Genomic DNA, 20,115 nt, shown 5'->3' with positions numbered 1-20,115 from the left:
TGTCAACAATGATCATCCCAGGATGGTGTATATTAGCTGTCAGCATAGAAAGGTACATGATCATTGTTAAGTTTCTGTTATTCTGTTATTATGCAGATACAGTGTGTTTATGAATCAAAACCTATACTTATATGGATTTTTAATTTAATGTGATGATGGTAATGTCAAAACTCTAACCTCCATAGATATAAACATTGTTTATATGTCTGACGTTAAACATATACAAAGGTCAAGATCCTAGCTTCAAAATAAACTTATGCACATTTAAGCTTGAGTCAATGGCATGGGAATTAAGTGTCATATTTAATTTCTCTAGGATGCTTATATTAATACTCACAGGCCGTAATTGAATCACAATTATTTTAAGATCAACTTCGATTTAGTCATCAGTGATTTTTAATTAGTATGCATTTTATCTATCCTTTAAATTTTCTTCGGGTGAATATAAATAATCATCAGATAATATGTGACAGTGCTGACTCCTTCCTGTTCTGCACTCAGGAATCACTTATCTGAGTTCAGGAGACCATATGGGGTGCCGGGGATTGAACTTAGGTCAGCCACATGCAAGGCAGTGTCTAGCCCATTGTACTATCACTCCAGCTATAAAAGTATTTTTTAAACGTTTACTACATTACTTTTGGTGATTGTGTAAACTATGAGAAGACTTGGGTCATTCAGTCACAATAGTGTGCTCAAAAGATTTTTTTCCTTTCATTCCAGGACAACATTAAGTAGTGCTCAGGGGCCACTCCCTAGGGTGCTAAGGGGGTCATTCAATGCCTAGGAATGAACTTAGGGCTCCTATGTAATTCCACTCTAGAAAATCATTTTAAAAGGGAAGAGGAATATGGATCACAATGTAAAGTAACCAGAAATTACATACCTCTTCCTCTAGCAATTTACAAATATGCCAAAAACAAACAAATAACCCATTCCCTTTGCTTTTACAACTTAAGGTACCATTGTCATTGGCAACAAGATTTCTTCACATAGTGATTGACATGCATAGCCTGAACAATTAATACTCTTATATGTGATTATTATGAGGAGAAGGTCAACGATAGATGAATTTCTGAATGACTTTATTAACATCCACTGGAGAAAGTTTTGTCTTGAGCTTATTTTTTGTATTTTCATTGAGACATTCAACTAATTCTGAAAAAAGACTTAAAAACAGTTAACACTTACTTTATAAAACAGCCATAAATAAATGCTAAAATGCTAGTATTCAATATGGCATTTTAGTGGTCCATACCCTTAGTTTAAATATGGCTTTTACAGCCTTTTTGCAAATCAAATTAAATAATGATCCCAAATGGGGATCATCCTATATAAAAATAAATAAATCTGAATGGCAGTTTAAAATCATAAATAAAATGAAATGCTATGGGAACCGGTTCCCAACCACTCAAGAAATTGAAAGAAATCCATGACCTTACATTTGCCAACTCTAATTTTTATATGACAGCTAAAGAAAATTCCACTGAAAATTCTTAGGGTAATGTTGGTAGGATATATGAAGGCAAACACATCTTAGAAACTCTAGCACTCAAAAATCCTTCCATTGAATGTCTTTCTCATACACACATCAGGCGATGAATCTTCCAAAGAGTTTTTGTCATTGCTCCCTTCACATCCTTGTTCCGCAGTGTATAGATGACAGGGTTCATCATGGGGATAAAAATGCCATAAAGGAGAGACGTGAACTTGCCCTTATCCTGAGAGTAGTTGTTGCTGGGCTGGAGGTAGGCGTAGATGGCTGTGCCATAGAACAGGGAGACCACGATGAAGTGGGAGCCACAGGTCCCAAAGGCTTTGCGTTTTCCTGCTGCAGACTTAATTCTTAAGATGGCCATCAAGATCTTACTATAGGAGAATATTATCAATGAAATAGGTATGAGAACAGTAACAACACTGGCAACGAAGTTCTCAGACTCTGTGCTACTGGTGTCGACGCAGACGATCTTGATCAGTGCAGGAATCTCACAAAGGAAATGGTCTATTTTATTCTTCCCACATAGTGGTAAAATAAAGATGAGCACCGTCTGCACCAAGGAGTTGGAAAAACCATAGATCCATGAAGCAGAAGCCATCAGGGCACACAGACAAGAATGCATGATGACAGTGTAGTGGAGAGGCCTGCACACAGCAGCATAGCGGTCAAACGCCATGACCCCTAAGAGTATGCATTCTGTGCATCCCAACCCTAAAAAGATGAACATCTGAGCCACACAACCAGCATAAGAGATAGATTTATCAGGTCCACTGAGATTATACAGATACTGAGGGATAGTACTCGTAGTATAGCACAAGTCTAAAAATCTTAAGCTAGAGAGGAAAAAGTACATTGGGGTGTGGAGATTTGGGTCCAGGTAGGACAATGTAATGATGGTGGTGTTCCCGAGCAGTGTGAAGATATAAAGTATTAAAAGAACCACAAAAAGGACGAGCTCCAGTTGAGGCCTGTCACAGTACCCTAGTAGGATAAATCCAGTGAAAGAACTCCCATTGTTCTGTTCCATCCTTTATAAGTACTTATCTCCTGTCAAGAGAAAGCAATGAACAATTTTTATAAAGTATCTTCAGGAGTGAGAATGTAGCCTCAGTAGTACTATATGCAGTGCCCAGGTTGTGCAGTGCCCTGCGTTTTGATCTCTTATAACCCCATAAAGCCAACACAAAAGGTGGGAAGGAATTCCAATAAAATAAAGTTGAGTTATTCCATCATGGGAATAGTTTTATCCCTGGGGCCAGAGCATTGGTGTTTGCCTTATAACTGGCCAGACCTGAGTTTGATTCCTGAGTGCAGAGCTAGGAGTAAGCTCTAAACACTGCTGGGTGTATCCAAAAACAAACAAAATGTTTTAGCTCTGATTTAACTATTGGATAAGTAGGAATTAACTAAGTTAGTTAACTATTGGATACCTTAGGAACTAGGAGTAAGCCCTAAATTCTGCTGGGTGTAGACCAAAAACGAATAAAAAGTTTCTGCTCTGATATAGCTATTTCATAAGTGGGCTGGAGCGATAGCACAGCAGGTAGGGTGTTTGCCTTGCATGAGACTGACCCAGGATTGATTCCTCAACCCTCTGGGAGAGCCCAGCAAGCTACTGACAGTATCCCACCCACGTGGGAGACCCTTGCAAGCTACCCGAGGTGTATTCGATATGCCAAAAACAGTAACAACAACTCTCACAATGGAGACATTATTGGTGCCTACTCTAGCAAATCAGTGAACAATGGGACGACAGTGCAACAGTGATATTGAATAAGTGATACCTTAGTACAACTGACATATCAATTTAGTTCTACTTTATCACAAGAGGTGTTATTATTGACATTTTATATAAGAAAATTGAACAGTAGAAATATATTAGAATCAATTATAGACATGAAATATATGGTTCATATTGAGCTTAATAGAATTTAATGTATATATTCTATGTTACTATTTTAAAGGAAATGGAAACGGTGAAAAAACAGAAGAAAAGATCTGAAAAAATAAGGAGTTACAGAGAGGAGAGTTTTAAATGTTTATTTTATTTTTCTCACAGGCAAAAAAGGAAATAGAAGATAATCTCTATTTAAAAATCATAAATTCATAACCTTGAATGTACTCAAACAGGGAATTAAATTATATTAAAAATATCATTTGGAATATTATGTAGCAGTAACAAAAGATGAATCATGCAGTTCACTGTAACATAGACAGAACTGGAGGGTGTGATGTTAAGTAAAAGAAATCAGAGAGAGAGGATAAGTACCAGATGATCTCACTCATCTATGGAGTAAGCTTCACTAAACAAATGAATTGACAGTGCTGGACCATGACAAACTCTTGCCACAGGAACACAAAACTGCTTACTGGAAGGGAGGGAAGAGACTAGAGGTGATTTAGTAGCATTGGTGATCAATGCTCATAGGAACTTTGGTAATGGTGGGGTGCCGAAATTTTCTATACTAAGCCATAAACATTAACAATACTGTAACTACCTGACCTCTAATAAATTTTAACATATATGTCTATCACTAATAGTGCTTTACATAAATAACTATAACTCTTTTTCCCCATTGCTTCAGCTAATCTACTATGTTTTCATGCTACCCTGATCTTCTGTAGGGTATTTATAAATGAACATTCTGAGAGAACCTGAAAATACCATCATTTAGCTACACTAACCATTGTCCTCAAGATGTCTACAGCTACAATAGCAATTTAGGAAGAACTCTTAAAATTCATTGACTATACATAGTCACTTTGAATAAGAACTCAAAAATCCAGTAACCAACAATTGCCTTTTCTTCTGATTTCATTTTCACATAGTACTTACAATAGGATTTATGGAATTCCTGATGGAGGTGAGATTATAGCCTATGAAAATTTTATCAATTGAAACATGTATTAATTTATCCAGTTGTGTAATCTAAGTTCAAAAAGTAGGCATATGTTATTCCCTAAGATAAAATGCTTCAACAGATAAATGTACAGAGATATTCATACATGTACTGTCATATCAATGGCAGGTCAAAGATATACACATAAAATTTAAAGGAAATATAAAGAAACAAATATATAAAATAATACTTTAGTACCATAAAAGCTAAAAGACAATCTCATCATTAGTTAATTCATATCTGTATCTTTCTGGGAGCTCCCTAGAAGAATTAGTTACACAGCCCAAATATTGCCAACAATAAGGTTTAGAAATTAGGATTTCATCCAGCTACTTCAGATTCACAGGCACAGCCATACAACAAAATAAATGGCATCAGTTCACTGGATACTATACTCATATGTTTATACATCAAGTAATTTTTAATCATTCTAAGAATTTTTAAATTTTTTTAATGAATCACTTTGAGACAGACCCTTACAAAGTGTTCATGATTAGGTTTCAGTCATACACTGTTCCAACACCCATCCCTCCACCAGCACACATTTCCAAGCACCAGTGTCCCATGTTTCCCTCCTACCACCCCCCACACCCCCACAGCCTGCCTCTATGACTCACTCTCTCCTCTCTCTGTCTCTGTCTCTGTCTCTGTCTCTGTCTCTGTCTCTGTCTCTGTCTCTGTCTCTGTCTCTCTCTCTCTCTCTCTTCCTTTTGGGCATTGTGGTTTGCAATACAGATTCTGAAAGGTTATCAGGAATATCCCCTTACCTATGTTTAGCACTCAGTTCTTATACAATGTGATCATTTACAGTTTATTCTAAGGATTCTTAAAATATCAATCAGGTTTAGATATTGATGTGTAAAAATAGTATAATATTGACTAACATACATGTTAATAAAACCTGAATAAGAAAAGTGATAAGCAGTTAGTGGTAGGAGCACACTTAGAAAATTTTCCATTACAGACATAATGGACATAATTGACATTCTCAAATAATTCAGTTATAGGGAAAGAACCAAGAAGAACTAATTGTATGTATAAAGGTATACATCGTGAAAGTTCAACACATCACATTAAACAAATCTAACTTATAGTGAAACCTACACGAAGAGTATAAAAGAGAACATTATATGTCTGGCAGAGTAACAAAGTCTACTGTAGAGTCCTTGGGTGAAGGACTATACCTCCCCCGCCTGGCCCCCACCCTCTGTGCCCCAGAGGTTCCCTTTCATCTGAGAACTACTTACTGACCAAAGAAACAGACGTGAACCTAGTAGCCAATATCACATAATGAACAGAGTTTGGATGGCACGCTAGCCAGAGAATAACAGAGGTCACTAAAGTCACTCAGCAGCAAGCACAGTGCTCATGAGATGATGAAAACACATTATCAGTGTCACCCATGTAAACATTGTCATGTGCCTCTATCATAGGTTACTAGCCATTCAGATCACAGTTTCTCTTCCTGTACCTTTGTCTGTTCAAATCAGCATTCTCAATCCGTTGAAGAATATTCCCTTCTTGTTAATAATCAACTCAAAATATTGATTTATTGATACACTATCCTTAGGGTGGAACCCCTTTATTGTACTCTTCAGCCTAACATTTTGAAGACTCCACAGATATTTTAAGTAGTTCTGTACCTCTCTAAGAGAAGAAATAAAAGCTTTAAAACTACATATACTGAGAACTGAGGCTGTTCGGGGGTGATGGGCCAGTGATGGGATCTGTGGGACAGACCCTGACAGATTGGTGGAGACAGTGTGGGGCACCTCTGCCACCACACAATAGTGATCCAATACCACAGTGAATTATGATACCTGAACAAAAATTAAGAAAAATTTTTAAATAACATTCAAAGTTTTAACCAACAGATACTTATTATAAGGTTCAAGACAGAATAAATGTTGGAAAAATTAACAAAACTAAGAGGCAGAAGAAAGAATGGAAGAATCTAATCTAATACTTAGAATTTCCCTTTTACATTAAAGCATACTGTTATTCTATCACTGAAAAGCATGTTATATGGACAATTAAATAAACTCTATATTTAGACTATTTTCCAAATGTATGTATAGAGGATTGATCAATGTACTATGGTAAAATGATATTTCTGGGAACAATAACTGACTTCTAAAATGAATCAAATTTAGTTCTTTAACTAGAAGCTTTTCTGTAATCTACTCCTGTCAGATAATAAATGCAAACAACTGTGGGTATTGGTCTAAATACAATTTCTACTGAACATAAAACTAAATTGCCTATTCCTAAATTAACATTGAGACTGAATTTCATTCCATTCACTGATATTCCTCTTTCTTATGGTCTTAAGCCCTTTTCCCACCTCATTTCCATATTGCTACCTTATATAGTACAGAGATGCACCCTGGACATGAGCGTTCAGGAGTCAGGCTGTATGGAGAGAGTAGAAAGGTTAATTATACCGGCACTGGATTATGCAGAACCTTTTCTTAAGTATGAGGCCACCTTCTCAGGCTGACTTCACATATCTTCACATGGTAGAATGGCCTGTACTCTGCTTCTTGGTGATATGAGTAGTGAAAGACAGTGTCAGACTCTCGGTACTATTTCCCCAAATAGTGTATATATGACAGAGAGATCCTTATGGGCAACAGGATACAGTGACATGAAGCTGCACCATGAATGGGCTGCACAGGGAAAGGACCAAACCTGTTTACCTGTGGGAAGTCTCTAGGGATGTATCTCCTGTACTGCTAATTAGCTGACGTCACCAAGTTGTCCAGAGATAATAATCCTCGGAGATAGTAATTATCAAATATTTACTATTTGTTCTATAATGTCATATACTTTCAGAGGATAGACATTCCTTAAACTTGACAGTTATCTTAATCTCATCTCTAAATCATTTCAGTGTCTTTTTTAAAAAGTCATTTTTTCTCACATTTCAAATATAGTTTAAACATGGCTATAAATAAATAAGAATCTTGACTGAATTAAAATTGCTAGATTGGAACAGGAGAGATAGTTCAGTGGGTAGGGCGCTTGCCATGCACAAGGCCAACTCAAGTTCAATCCTCAGCATCCCAGATGGTTCCCCGAGCACCTTCAGGAGTGATTCCAGGGCATAGAGACAAAGAGCAAAACTTGAGCGCAGCCAGTATGTGGCCCCAAACCCAAAAATAAATAAAATTCAAAATTAAGTTAAATTTTAACATTGAAAACAAATTTAATTAAAATGCAAGTCAAAAGATGCACCAAAGACTGGAAGGAAAAGCTTGTCCACTGCTCAACTGGCAAATGTTGCTAGAAAGCACTATTAAAACTCAGCATGAAAGAAACAAACCACTCCATCAAAAAATGAGAAGAGATGAACAGACATTTCTCTTTTATTTATTTTTTAATTTAATTTAATTTTTATTGAATCACCATGAGATAGTTACAAGCTTGCGTGTTTGAGTTATAATCATACAGTGTTCAAACATGCATCCCTCCAACAGTGCACATTTCCCACCACTAATCTCCTCAGTATACCCTGCCTTTCCCACCTGCCCCCCTGCCTCCTTAGCAGACAATTTCCCCCATTTTCTCTCTCTCTACTTTTGGGCATTAAGGTTTGCAATACAGATACTGAGAGACCATAGCATTTGGTTCCCTATCTACTTTTGACACACTCAAATGATGTCCCTTCTAAACTTATCTCTCCAACTAACATTTTCTTAGTGCTCCCTTCTCTATTCCAGCTGCCTTCTCGCTCGGCCCACCTGCACACATGAGTCAGGCTTCCAACTATGAGGCAATCTTCCTGGCTCTTGTGTCTACTATCCTAGGGGTCAGTCTCATGTTATGTTATTCTATACTCCACAAATGAGCACAGTCCTTCTATGTCTGTCCCTCTCTTTCTGACATGATACTCTCCATGTCTATCCACTTATAAGCAAATTTCATGGCTTCATCTTTCCTAACAGCTGCATAGCATTCCATTACAGATGTACTGAAGATTCTTTAACCAGTCATCTGTCCTCAGGTTTGTTTCCAGATTCTGGCAATTGTGAACAGTGCTGCAATGAACATAAAGGTACAAATTTCATTCCTACTGTGCTTTTTAAAATTAATTAATTAATTTCTTTATTGCTTTTTGGGGTCACACCTAGTGATGCAGAGTGGTTACTCCTGGCTTTGCTCTCAGGAATTATTCCTGGCGGTGCTGAGGGGACCATATGGGATGCTGGGAATCGAACCCGGGTCGGCCATGTGCAAGGCAAATGCCCTACCTGCTGTACTATTGCTGCGAAAGCACTGTGTTTTTTTTTGCTTTTTTTGTATCATCGGGATATATTCTCAGAAATGATATTGTGGGGTCATATAGAAGCTCAATTACTAGTTTTTGAAGGATGTCTATATTGTTTTCTAGAAAAGCTAGACCAGTTGGCATCCCCACCAACAGTGAAAGAGTGTCTCTTTTCCCCCACGTCCACGCCAACACTGGTTGCTTTTGTTCTTTTGAGTGTGTGCTAATCTCTGTGGTGAGAGATAATATCTCGTTGTTGTTTTGATCTGCACCTCCCTAATGATTAGCAATGTGGATTATTTTTTGTGTGCCTTTTGGCCATTTGTATTTCTTTTCTGAGGAAGATTTTGTTCATATCCTCTCCTCATTTTTTGATGGGGTTGGAGATTTTTTATTGAAATATTCTGTTAGTATTTTGTATATCCTGGATAATAATCCTTTGTCAGATGGGTATTGGGTAAATATTCTTTCCCATTCTGTAGGCTCTCTCTTTATTTTAGTCACTGTTTCTCTTGAAGTGCAGAAACTTCTTAGTTTGATGTAGTCCCATTTGTTTATGTTTGTTTCCACTTGCTGGGTCAGTGGTATTTCACCATTAAAGACGCTTTCAGCTTCAATGTCATGGAGGTTTCTGCCTACATTTTCCTCCATGTACATTATGGATTCATGGAACAGACATTTCTTTAAAGAATGTATATGGATGCTCAACAGGCACCTGAAAAGATGCTCTTACCATTTATCATCTTATCCTATATATGAAATCAAAACAACAATGAAATATCATCTCTCACTATTTTTTTTAAAATTTTTTATTGAGTCACCATGTGGAAAGTTACAAAGTTTTCAGGTTTAAATCTCAGTTATACAATGCTCGAATACCCATCCCTTCACCAGTGCTCATATTCCACCACCAAGAATCCCAGTATAGCTCCACCCCGCCCCCTATCTCTCACTATTAAGACAAGTATACATTATGGGGAAAAAGAATCGTCATCACCGTTGGTGGAAATGTCAACCGGTTTAAGCTATTTGGAAAACAATCTGATCTCTTCTCAAAAAACTAAGAACTGAACTTCCTGATAATCAGCAGTTCCATTACTTGACATCTAAATTAAGGGCTCAAAAACACAACTTTTAAAAGACATTTGTACCCCGTCTCTTCACTGCAGCACTACCCATGATGACCCAGATCTGAAACAACACAAAGTGTCCAAAAACAAATGACTGGATTGTTGGAGCCTGACCAGAGTCATAAGGAAGTTCTGGGGATGCTGCCCTGCAAAAAGACCATGTCAAAGCTGCAAACAGCTAGGAACTCTGAATGAACCGGGCTGGGGTCAGCATGTCCCAGTGCAGCCACTCTTTGTTATAAATTAATTGTGCTATGCTTGGATGAAAGTTAAATAAATGCCTTATCAGGCTATTGTGTAAGCTTGCATATATTTTGATGTGGAACTTATAAGTATTACAAGGTGGTCTCTCTCTCCACTCCTGTTCAATATAGTACTGGAAGTACTTGCAATAGCGTTTAGGAAAGAAAAAGATATTAAGGGATTTCAGGTAGGAAAGGAAGAAATCAAGCTCTCACTATTCACAGATGATATGATACTATACTTAGAGAACCCTAAAACCTCTACCAAGAAACTCCTAGAAACAATTGACTTGTATAGTAAAGTTGCAGGCTATAAAATCAATACCCAAAAGTCCATGGCTTTCCTATATGCAAATAATGAGAGAGAAGAAAGCGACATGAAAAAAGCAATCCCACTCACAATTGTGCCTCCAAAAATCAAGTACCTCGGAATCAGCTTAACTAAGGATGTAAAGGACTTGTATAATGAAAACTACAAATCGCTACTTCAGGAAATAAAAGAGGACACGTGGAAATGTAATGATATTCCTTACTCATGGATTGGAAGAATTAATATTGTCAAAATGACAATACTCCCCAAAGCATTGTAGAAATTCAATGCGATCCCTATAAGAATACCCTTGACATTATCCAAAGAAATGAAGCAAGCACTCCTGAAATTCATATGGAACAATAAGCCCCCATGAGTAGTTAAAACAATTTTTGGGAAAAAGATGATGGGAGGCATCACCCTCCCCAACCTTAAACTTTACTACAAAGTGGTAACAATTAAAACAGCATGGTACTGGAACAAAGGCAGAGCTGCAGACCAATGGAACAGGGTTGAATACTCTGACACACACGGCCAAATATATGATCATCTAATCTTTGATAAGGGAGCAAGAAATGTGAAGTGAAACAAGGAAAGCATGTTTAACAAATCGTGCTGGCAAAACTGGACAGCTACATGCAAAAAAATGGGCTTAGATCTCCACTTATCACCATGTAAAAATGTCAGATCAAAATGGATTAAAGACCTCAACATCAGACCAGAATCTATAAGGTACATTGAAGACAAGGTCGGCTAATCTCTCCACGACATTGAAGTCAATGGTATCTTCAAAGATGACACGCCACTGGCCAAGCAAGTGAAAACAGAGATAAATGGGACTATCTCAAACTAAGAAGCTTCTGCACCTCAAAGGAAACAGTGACCAAAACATAAAGACAACCTACAGAATGAGAAAGGATATTTACACAGTACCCATTCGATAAAGGGTTGATATCAAGGATATACAAGGCACTTGTAGGGAGCCATTTTACAAGACCAGCTCTTATCCTCTTACCAAGAGGAGGCTTACTTGGGATTCCTGTAACAAGGTCACCACTGCTGACCTTACTGATCTTATCAGTTCGCCATTCCCCTCTCACTAGCCAACGCCCATGCCTGATCTGCATTTTACTATTATTCCTATGGATGTCCAAGCATGCATACCACCCCCTCCCACCAAGAGGTATAAGTATTGTAACTGCTGTGAATAAACTCTCTTTCTCTCCTCCTCCTTCTGCGTCTGCATCTGTTCATTCGGTTTCGTCCCCTCCTTAGCCCCACGAAGGGTCCTCCCTGTGGGACAGGACGAGACCCCGCATCTGGCGCCCAACGTGGGACCCTATGGGACCACCGAACACCCGGTCAAGTTCACGTCGGCCGACGAATTCACGGAAAAGTGAGTGTCTCTGAGGGTCGCTTCTCTCTTGGCGCACACACTGGTATGGGACTGGGCTCAAATACAGTCTCCTGTTAAGGACGAGGCGGTCACTGGTGGAAGGCTTGAATTTCCTTGTCTTGTGTGTATGTGTGAGTGATTGTGCAGTCTTGGACGTCCTTGTCCTTGTACTGAGTCTGTGGCTCCACGACTTGGCATCCTTAAGATCCCTTTAAGGTTACAGAGTCCGATTGGGCTGTCTGCGATTCCACGAGGAACATATGGTCTAGGGTGGTGCTGGTTTAGACACCGGCCACAAGTCACCTCTCAGGCTGATCCACTATGGCTAAGTTCCTCACCGGCCAGACATGCATCTGAGTGGTTTGTTATGAGTGTCCCCGTTTCCCCCCGCTTCTTGTGCCTTTTGTGTTTTCATTTCTGTCTAGTTGGCAGAAACAGCCTACCAGTGAAGACAGTCACTGGTGGAAAGCTTGAATCCCTTTGTCCTGTGTTTTCATTTCTGTCAAGTTGGCAGAAACAGCCTACCAGTGAAGACAGTCACTGGTGGAAGGCTTGAATCTCTTTGTTCTGTGTTTTCATTTCTGTCGAGTTGGCAGAAACAGCCTCCCAGTAAAGACAGTCACTGGTGGAAGGCTTGAATCTCTTTGTCCTGTGTTTTCATTTCTGTCGAGTTGGCAGAAACAGCCTACCAGTGACCCTTTCTTTTCTCTTCTTGCTTTATGGTCTGCTTATCCTCTGTTTCCTTCATCTGTGTTCACCCTTGGGAATCCCTCGTTTTTTGCATCTTTATTCTCGCTATCTTTATCCTAGCTGCTATTTGCATTTTTGAACGGTGCCTTTTCCACTGATAAAGATAAATTCCACCCCTTTACTCCCTAGAATCATGGGACAAACACCTTCTAAAAAGGAGCTCTTTATCAATGGCCTGAAAGACTCCCTTAAAGACCGTGGAGTAAAAGTAAAGAAAAAATACCTAGTGCAATTTTTTCTCTTTATAAAAGATATTTGCCCCTGGTTCCCTCAGGAGAGGACTATTAGTAAAAATAGATGAGCCAGAGTAGGTGATTGTATGGAATATTATTATAAACAGTTTGGTCAAATCCCTATTTCTGCTTTTTCTTATTGGAACTTAATAAATGAGACTCTTAAGCCTCAAAAAAGACAGCCAGAGACTCAGCACCATGTTTCTGAATCTAAGACCTTTCTAAGGAAAAAGTATAAGAATTCCAAGGCTCCCTTAGTCTGTGGGGATGAGGTCCCCCCCACGCAGGAGGCTGACTCCTCAACTTCTACTAACGTAGACTCTGATCATTCTGCTCCCCTACCTGAGCCCTCCTGCGCGGAGGCACCCCCGAAACTTTATCCTGTGATTTTTGGTATCCCTGATCCTTCTCCTCCCGAACCTGAATCTTTGCCCCCGGAGGACGGGGCTATCCAGGAAGATGAGGTAGCGAGGATTCAGCCCTCAACCCCTGGGCCCTCGTTGGAAAAACAGCCACCCCCTTATCTGTCCCATGCCACTGCCTTTTTTAATTCCCCACATGATACCAGTGAGGCAGTCCGCCAGCTCGCCCGGGACACTGCTGCCTTATGCTAAGTCCTCCAACAGAAGCAGGAATATGTCCACCTTTTGACTCAAATAAGGCAGCTGGATAAGGAACTAGTAAGTGCCCAGCAGCCTTCTACCCCCTCTCGAGGACCTAGTAAGAAAAGCTCGGTCTCTCCTTCACCCCGCCACACTCTAGCATTAAAACCCATGGCTGCCTTTCCAGTTACCAGGTCCCATTCTCGGGCCCCCAATTACCCCACCTCCACCACAGCTCCACCCGATGATGATTCCTCAGATAGAGAAGTGGAGGAGGCCGATCTGCCTGAAGAAGGGGCACATACTGGAGAGGAAAATTCCCCTCAGGACATAATTCCTCAGGCACCAACCCGCCAAAGCTGTCATAAATTAAAATTTGAGGACCTGAAAGACTTAAAGGCTGCTGTTTCTTCTTGTGGCCCTACTGCTCCTTTTACGCTTGGCCTTTTGGACTCCCTTAATGACGGATGGCTCACACCGAACCACTGGTTCTCAGTCGCTAAGGCTGTCCTGAGTAGAGGAGACTATCTCTTGTGGAAAGCACATTATTCTGATCAATGCCAAGATATGGCGCGCGGCAATGTCTCGGCAGGAGGCTCTTCCTCATCCTGGGTCTTTGCTAAATTTCAGGGCCAAGCACCATTCGATTCTAATGAGGTGCAGGCTCAATTTCCCCCAGGGCTACTTGCTCAGATACAAACGGCTGCCCTCTAGGCCTGGAGGAGACTTCCCTCTAAAGGGTCAGTGGTAACATCCCTAGCCAAGGTTCGTCAGGGAGCTAATGAGCCCTATAGTGATTTCACTGGGCGCTTCACAGAGGCAGCTGAAAAACTTATGGGAAGCGAAGAGAGAGACAGATAATGAGCTGATCCGCCACCTGGCCTATGAGAATGCTAACTCCACCTGCCAGGCCGCACTTCGTCCCCATAAGCGTGGGAAGATTCTTTCAGAATACATCCGGCTATGCTCCGATGTCGATCCCACCACCGAAAAAATAGGGCTTGCTATAGGGGCTGCCTTCAAACAGCTTGCCATTCAACCAGTGAACAGCCAGAACAGGCTGTGCTTTGGCTGTCAGCAGCCTGGACATTTTTTAAAATACTGTCCCAATAAAAAAATCACAGCCCAGGCTTTAAACTCCTTGCCCTGAGTGCAAACAAGGCTCCCACTGGGCATCAGAGTGCCGCCAGAAGGCCAAGCCGGGAAACTTGATTCGGGGCCAGCCCCAGGACCCCCAATCCGCTCCCTCTCCCGTTACTGGGGCACCTCAAAATCATGGGCCGTTCAGCCTATCGGCGTCCAATCCTTTTGTAATGCCATCCCATACTCAGCCGGATTGGACCTCTGTGCCACCTCCCACACAATATTAGTTAAAGAACAGGGTCCCCAGATAGTGTATGTCAATGCCTGTGGCCCTTTGCCATCTGGAACTTTTGCCCTAATTATTGGACGAGGCAATATTCTCACTCAGGGCGTGCAAGTGCCCCCCGGGATTGTAGATGCTGATTTTCAAGGACAGATTGGAGTAGTAGTTGAATCAACCTCCCCATTTTCAGTCCTGGATGCTGGTGCGCGGCTAGCACAGCTATTACTCATCCCTATAACAATAGAAGAAGAACCACCCTCAGAGTTGGACACTTTTGCATCCTTTGCCCAGAGCATTCTTGGTCACAAGGCCATGATGACTTTAGAAATCAATGGGAAGGAGTTTTTAGGTCTGATTGACACTGGCGTGGATGTAACAATCATTGCAAAAAAAGACTGGCCAAAAGGGTGGCCCCTCACCCCCTCACTGACTCACCTTCAGGGTATAGGTCAATCCCAAAACCCTATGTTAAGCTCATCTCCGCTTGATTGGCGCACCAAGGAGGGAAAATCCGGGACGGTAAGCCCCTATGTTCTGCCTGGGCTCCCAGTCAATCTCTGGGGCCGGGATATTCTTTCACAAATGGACCTTTTATTACTTGACACCAAGGGCCTAGACATGCTCATTGCAGCAGGTTATTCTCCCGGAAAGGGTCTAGGCAAAAACCTCCAAGGCATGCCTGTGCCACCGGCTCTCGCCCCAGTAAAAAATGACCGCACAGGCTTAGGTTTTTTTCAGTAACTGCCACTGCTCCTCCTGCACCCCACACGGATAAAATCATGTGGAAGTCCAATGAACCTGTATGGGTGGACCAGTGGCCCCTTCCTATTGAAAAATTACAGGCTGCCAAGTTGTTAGTGCAGGAAAAACTCGCAGCAGGGCACATAGACCCCACCTCTTCCCCTTGGAACACACCCATTTTTGTTATAAAAATGAAAAACGGCAGTTGGCAACTGCTACAAGATCTACGAGCAGTAAATAAAACCATGGTCATTTTCGGGGCGCTTTAACCTGGACTGCCGTCCCCAGCAGCCATTCCTTCAGAAATGTATAAGATAGTACTTGATTTAAAAGACTGCTTCTCAATTCCCTTGCATCCTGATGATCACCCCGTTTTGCCTTTAGTTTGCCAGCTATTAATTATGAAGAGCCCATGCAACGTTTTCAATGGAAAGTTTTACCCCAGGGAATGGCAAATAGCCCCACACTGTGTCAAAAATTTGTGGCTCAAATTCTTGCTCCCATTAGGGCACAATGGCCCGACATCTATATGGTCCATTATATGGATGATATACTGCTTGCTGGATCTGACCCACAGGCCACTATGCTCTGTTGTAATCAGGTAATCCGTGCGTTTACTCCGTCTGGCTTTCAAATTGCCCCTGAAAAAAATCCAAATCGCTGACCCTTATACCTTTCTTGGATTTCGCCTTTCAGGGGTCCCGTGTACTTTTGCAAAAAACGCAGTTGAAGCTTACTTCTTTAAAGACATTACATGATTTTCAACAACTGCTTGGGCATATCACATGGCTCAGTCCCTATCTGAAACTTAACAAAGGAGACCTCATGCCCCTTTATGACCTTTTGCGCGGTGATACTGACCCTTCTTCCCCTCGGAGTCTGACACCAGCGGCCCGAGAATCCCTAGCTCTCATAGAAAAGGCAATTGAAGATCATTTTGTTTGCTCCCTAGATTACCAGCGTCCTTTTCACTTCCTTATCTTTGCTACTTCTCATTCCCCCACAGGTTTAATTTGGCAGGAAAACCCTGTTTCTTGGATTCACCTTCCTGCCACACCAAAAAAAGTTCTTGTACCCTACTATCTCTTAGTGGCATCCTTAATTATTGAAGGAAGGAGTTTTTCTCGCAGACACTTTGGTCTTGAACCAGCTTCTATTATTCAACCCTATAACAAGGAGCATTTAGACTGGCTTCTCCAAAATACCGATGACAGGTCTATTGCCTGCGCCTCCTTCTCAGGGGTTTTAGATAATCATTATCCTACCAATAAGTTGATAGAATTTATGGCTTTACATGAATGGGTTTTTCCCGTTGTCACTAAGTCCAGTCCTATTCCTGGGGCTAAAGTGATTTTCACTGATGGATCCTCTAACGGCCAGGCCGCCTATGTATGTGAGGATGAGACTGTTTCCTTTTCCACAAAGGAGTCCTCTGCTCAGCTGGTTGAACTCACAGCTGTTCTACTGTTTTTTTTAAAATTTTTCCCTTCTTCCTTTCAATTTATACATGGATAGTGCTTATGTGGCTTTCTCCATACCATTCCTGGAGACCACTAGTTATATAAAACCCTCCTCTTCTGCAAAGCTATTGTTTTTGCAAATCCAACAGCATATTCGCTCCCGGCGAGCTCCGTTTTTCATAGGCCATCTTCGTGCCCACACTAACCTCCCTGGGCCACTGGCAGCAGGCAATCACTTGGCGGACCTGGTCTTTCGCAGCGCTAACTCTAAAAACAGATCAGCTGCAGGAGGCCACGGCTGCACATGCCCTTCACCATCTAAATGCTCGAACACTCCGCCTTATGTTTAAAATCACGCGTGAGCAAGCACGGCATATTGTGCGTCAGTGCCCTTCCTGTGTATCTCTTTTGCCTGTGCCTCACTTAGGGGTCAATCCCCAAGGACTAGTTCCTAACGCCATCTGGCAAATGGATGTCACTCATATTCCTTCCTTTGGACAGCTTAAATATGTGCATGTGACCATTGACACCTTCAGTGGGTTCATTTGTGCCTCAGCTCAGACTGGAGAGGCCTCAAAAAATGTTATTGCTCATGTCTTGTACTGTCTTTCTGTACTGGGAAAACCACAGCTAATAAAAACAGACAATCGTCCAGGATACACTGGAAAGAGGTTTGAGCATTTTTGCAAGAAGCTGCAGATTTCCCATCGTACAGGGATCCCCTATAACCCTCAAGGGCAGGGGATAGTGGAACAAGCCCATCTCACGCTTAAATCATATATTCAGAAGCTCTGGACAGAGAAGGAACTGTACCCAGCCTCACTTTCCCCTAAGATGTTACTATCTCACGCTTTGTTTGTCATGAACTTTCTAATACTGGATAAAGAAAGCCGAAGCGCAGCAGACCGTTTTTGGCATACTTCCACCAGCCCCACTTACGCAAAAGTAAGGTGGAAAGACCCTCTGAGCGGTCTATGGAAGGGCCCTGATCCAGTTCTTATATGGGGCCAAGGGTCAGCCTGCATATTTGATGCTGTTGATGGTGTAGCCCGCTGGCTCCCTGAATGACTGATAAGGCAGGTCGACGCACCTGCTCCGGTTGAACCAACTTCAGCCCAGAAGATAAATGAATCCTCTGAGGACAGTGTCCCTTTTGCTCTCTCCTAGGCAAATGTCACTGCCCTGAAATTTGCTTCTCCTTATCGCCACCGCACCCGCAACTGCACATCAGCCACGTCGGGAGTGACCGACTTGTGGTTTTGCTCACAGAAAAATCAAGAAACCGGAGGAATTTCTGTCAACAGGATCTGCCGAAGAAAATTCGATCCCTACAGGTTGGCAGTAGAAACCCCCAGACAAAGGCCTCTAGCCTTTGTAAAATATTCTGGGGTCACACCAAGAATCAGGTCCGAAAAGGAGAAAATACCCCCAGAGCGCCTTACACTTTCTTCCCCTCTAAAAGCCTATTCCTGGTAATCTTGTTCTACAGTCCTGTGATAGGTGAAGCTAAACATGTCTATTGGACTTACATTCCTCACCCTGCACTTTTACAGGTTGTGGATTGGACCATGCCAGGACCCCATGTCTGGACTAACAATTCCTTTCTTTTACCCCCTCCATGGGATTCACAGATGCCTCAGTTGCTGAATGAAGAAGGAACACCTTTTAATTTTTCTCTAGGATACTCACTTGATCCTGTTTGCATTGGAGTGCCTCCCTGTCTCCCTCTTCACCTTCAGACTTGGATTCATACCAAGCCCCTAATTCATACTACCTCTGATTACTCGCAAAAAGATTTTACTCTTACACGTATTCTCTCCATTGACGTTACACCCACTAACTTAACCTCTCTAGGTCAACCTCCCATTCCAGTTTGTGAATTTATCTCTATGAAAGATTGGAAATACTCTTCTGGGGAGTGGACGGAATGCCGATCCCCGCTGGGCAAACTATCTTATCGTGAAGATTATGAGTTGATAGATTGGGGACCTAGAGGCAAGCTCGTCCCTGATTGTGCTGATGATTCCGATTATGCTAAATGTCATTTTCTCCCTGCAGCCAAATGGAGTATCACCTTTTTTAGAGTCGTTCCAAGCTTACACATCCAGACCCCCAAATTGCTGGAATGGCACAATGGGGGATTCGCCCCCCCCCCCCCGAGCTACACGTAAAATGGAACGCTTTGTCCGGAACACACTGACTTTTGGAAAGTGGCTGCAGCCTTAAGCCCTGGCCACTATTGGGATGGCTACTTACATGGCTCTAAGCAGTTCAATTTTACTTATTATGTTAGTTATAGCTCCTCTTTCTACATGCAAGCATGTGTTAAGCATCCTTATGTGTTTGCTCGAGGCACCCTCTCTTTTGACTCTGCCAAAAAAAGGGTTTCTTGTAGTGATTGTGCCTTATTCACCTGTCTCAATTCTTCTCTCTCAATCCAAGATTCTCCCTACAGTATAATTTTGTTAAAGGCCAGATCACATATATGGTTACCGGTGAACCTGACCAGAGAATGGCAACGCTTCCCTGCTGAAGGGCTCGTGACAAGTCGTGACATGACTGCTCCGGCGTTCCCGACGATTACTTGGGCTCCTGATCACAGCTGTCCTAGCACTCATTGCTGTAACCACTGCCGATGCTGTTGCAGGAGTAGCTCTTCAAACCTCGGTCCAGACACACGATTTCGTCAAAACATGGCAGAATGACTCCCACCACCTTTGGACAATGCAGGCAACTGTCAACCGTGATGTTGAACAACGATTGGACACTTTACAACAAGCTTTACTTTGGGTCCAGGACCGGGTTGGTATCTTAGAGCAACAAATGAAACTGTTTTGTGACTGGAATAGTTCCTCTTTCTGTATTACCCCCCATAGATATAATGGGTCCACTTACACTTGGGAAAAAATTAGATACCATTTGCAAGATCTGAAAGGAAACATGTCTTTAGACACTCTCGCCCTTCAGAATGAGATTGTTCGAGTGTTTAAGGATAAACTCCCAGGAGTTCAGTATGAAAACTTAGCCCAGGGTATTGCAGAAGCATTACAGGGTCTTGACCCTAGGTCATGGTGGCAAAGCATTACCCATGCTATCGGTAGTGCTGGTACAGCTTTATTGATAATGTTCATTCTATTGGTCTTAGGATTTTGCCTCCTTCGTAAAAGAGTAGCTGCTATGACCCATCAGAACTCTTATGATCTTTGGCGCTTTATAA

The 20,115-nt window shown here is 41.7% G+C and overlaps 1 protein-coding gene across 1 annotated transcript; it reads right to left on the bottom strand.

Moving 5' to 3' along the window:
* Positions 1-1,580: 1,580 nt before the first annotated feature.
* On the bottom strand, positions 1,581-2,525 carry LOC129402493 (putative olfactory receptor 2B8). The gene has a single exon (XM_055129264.1). The coding sequence runs from the start codon at positions 2,523-2,525 to the stop codon at positions 1,581-1,583; it is 945 nt and encodes a 314-aa protein (XP_054985239.1).
* Between the last annotated feature and the right edge of the window lie 17,590 nt (positions 2,526-20,115).

Source organism: Sorex araneus, chromosome 2 (assembly GCF_027595985.1).
Source record: "Sorex araneus isolate mSorAra2 chromosome 2, mSorAra2.pri, whole genome shotgun sequence".
NCBI lineage: Eukaryota > Metazoa > Chordata > Mammalia > Eulipotyphla > Soricidae > Sorex > Sorex araneus.
This window is presented reverse-complemented; position numbering and strand designations above follow the sequence as displayed.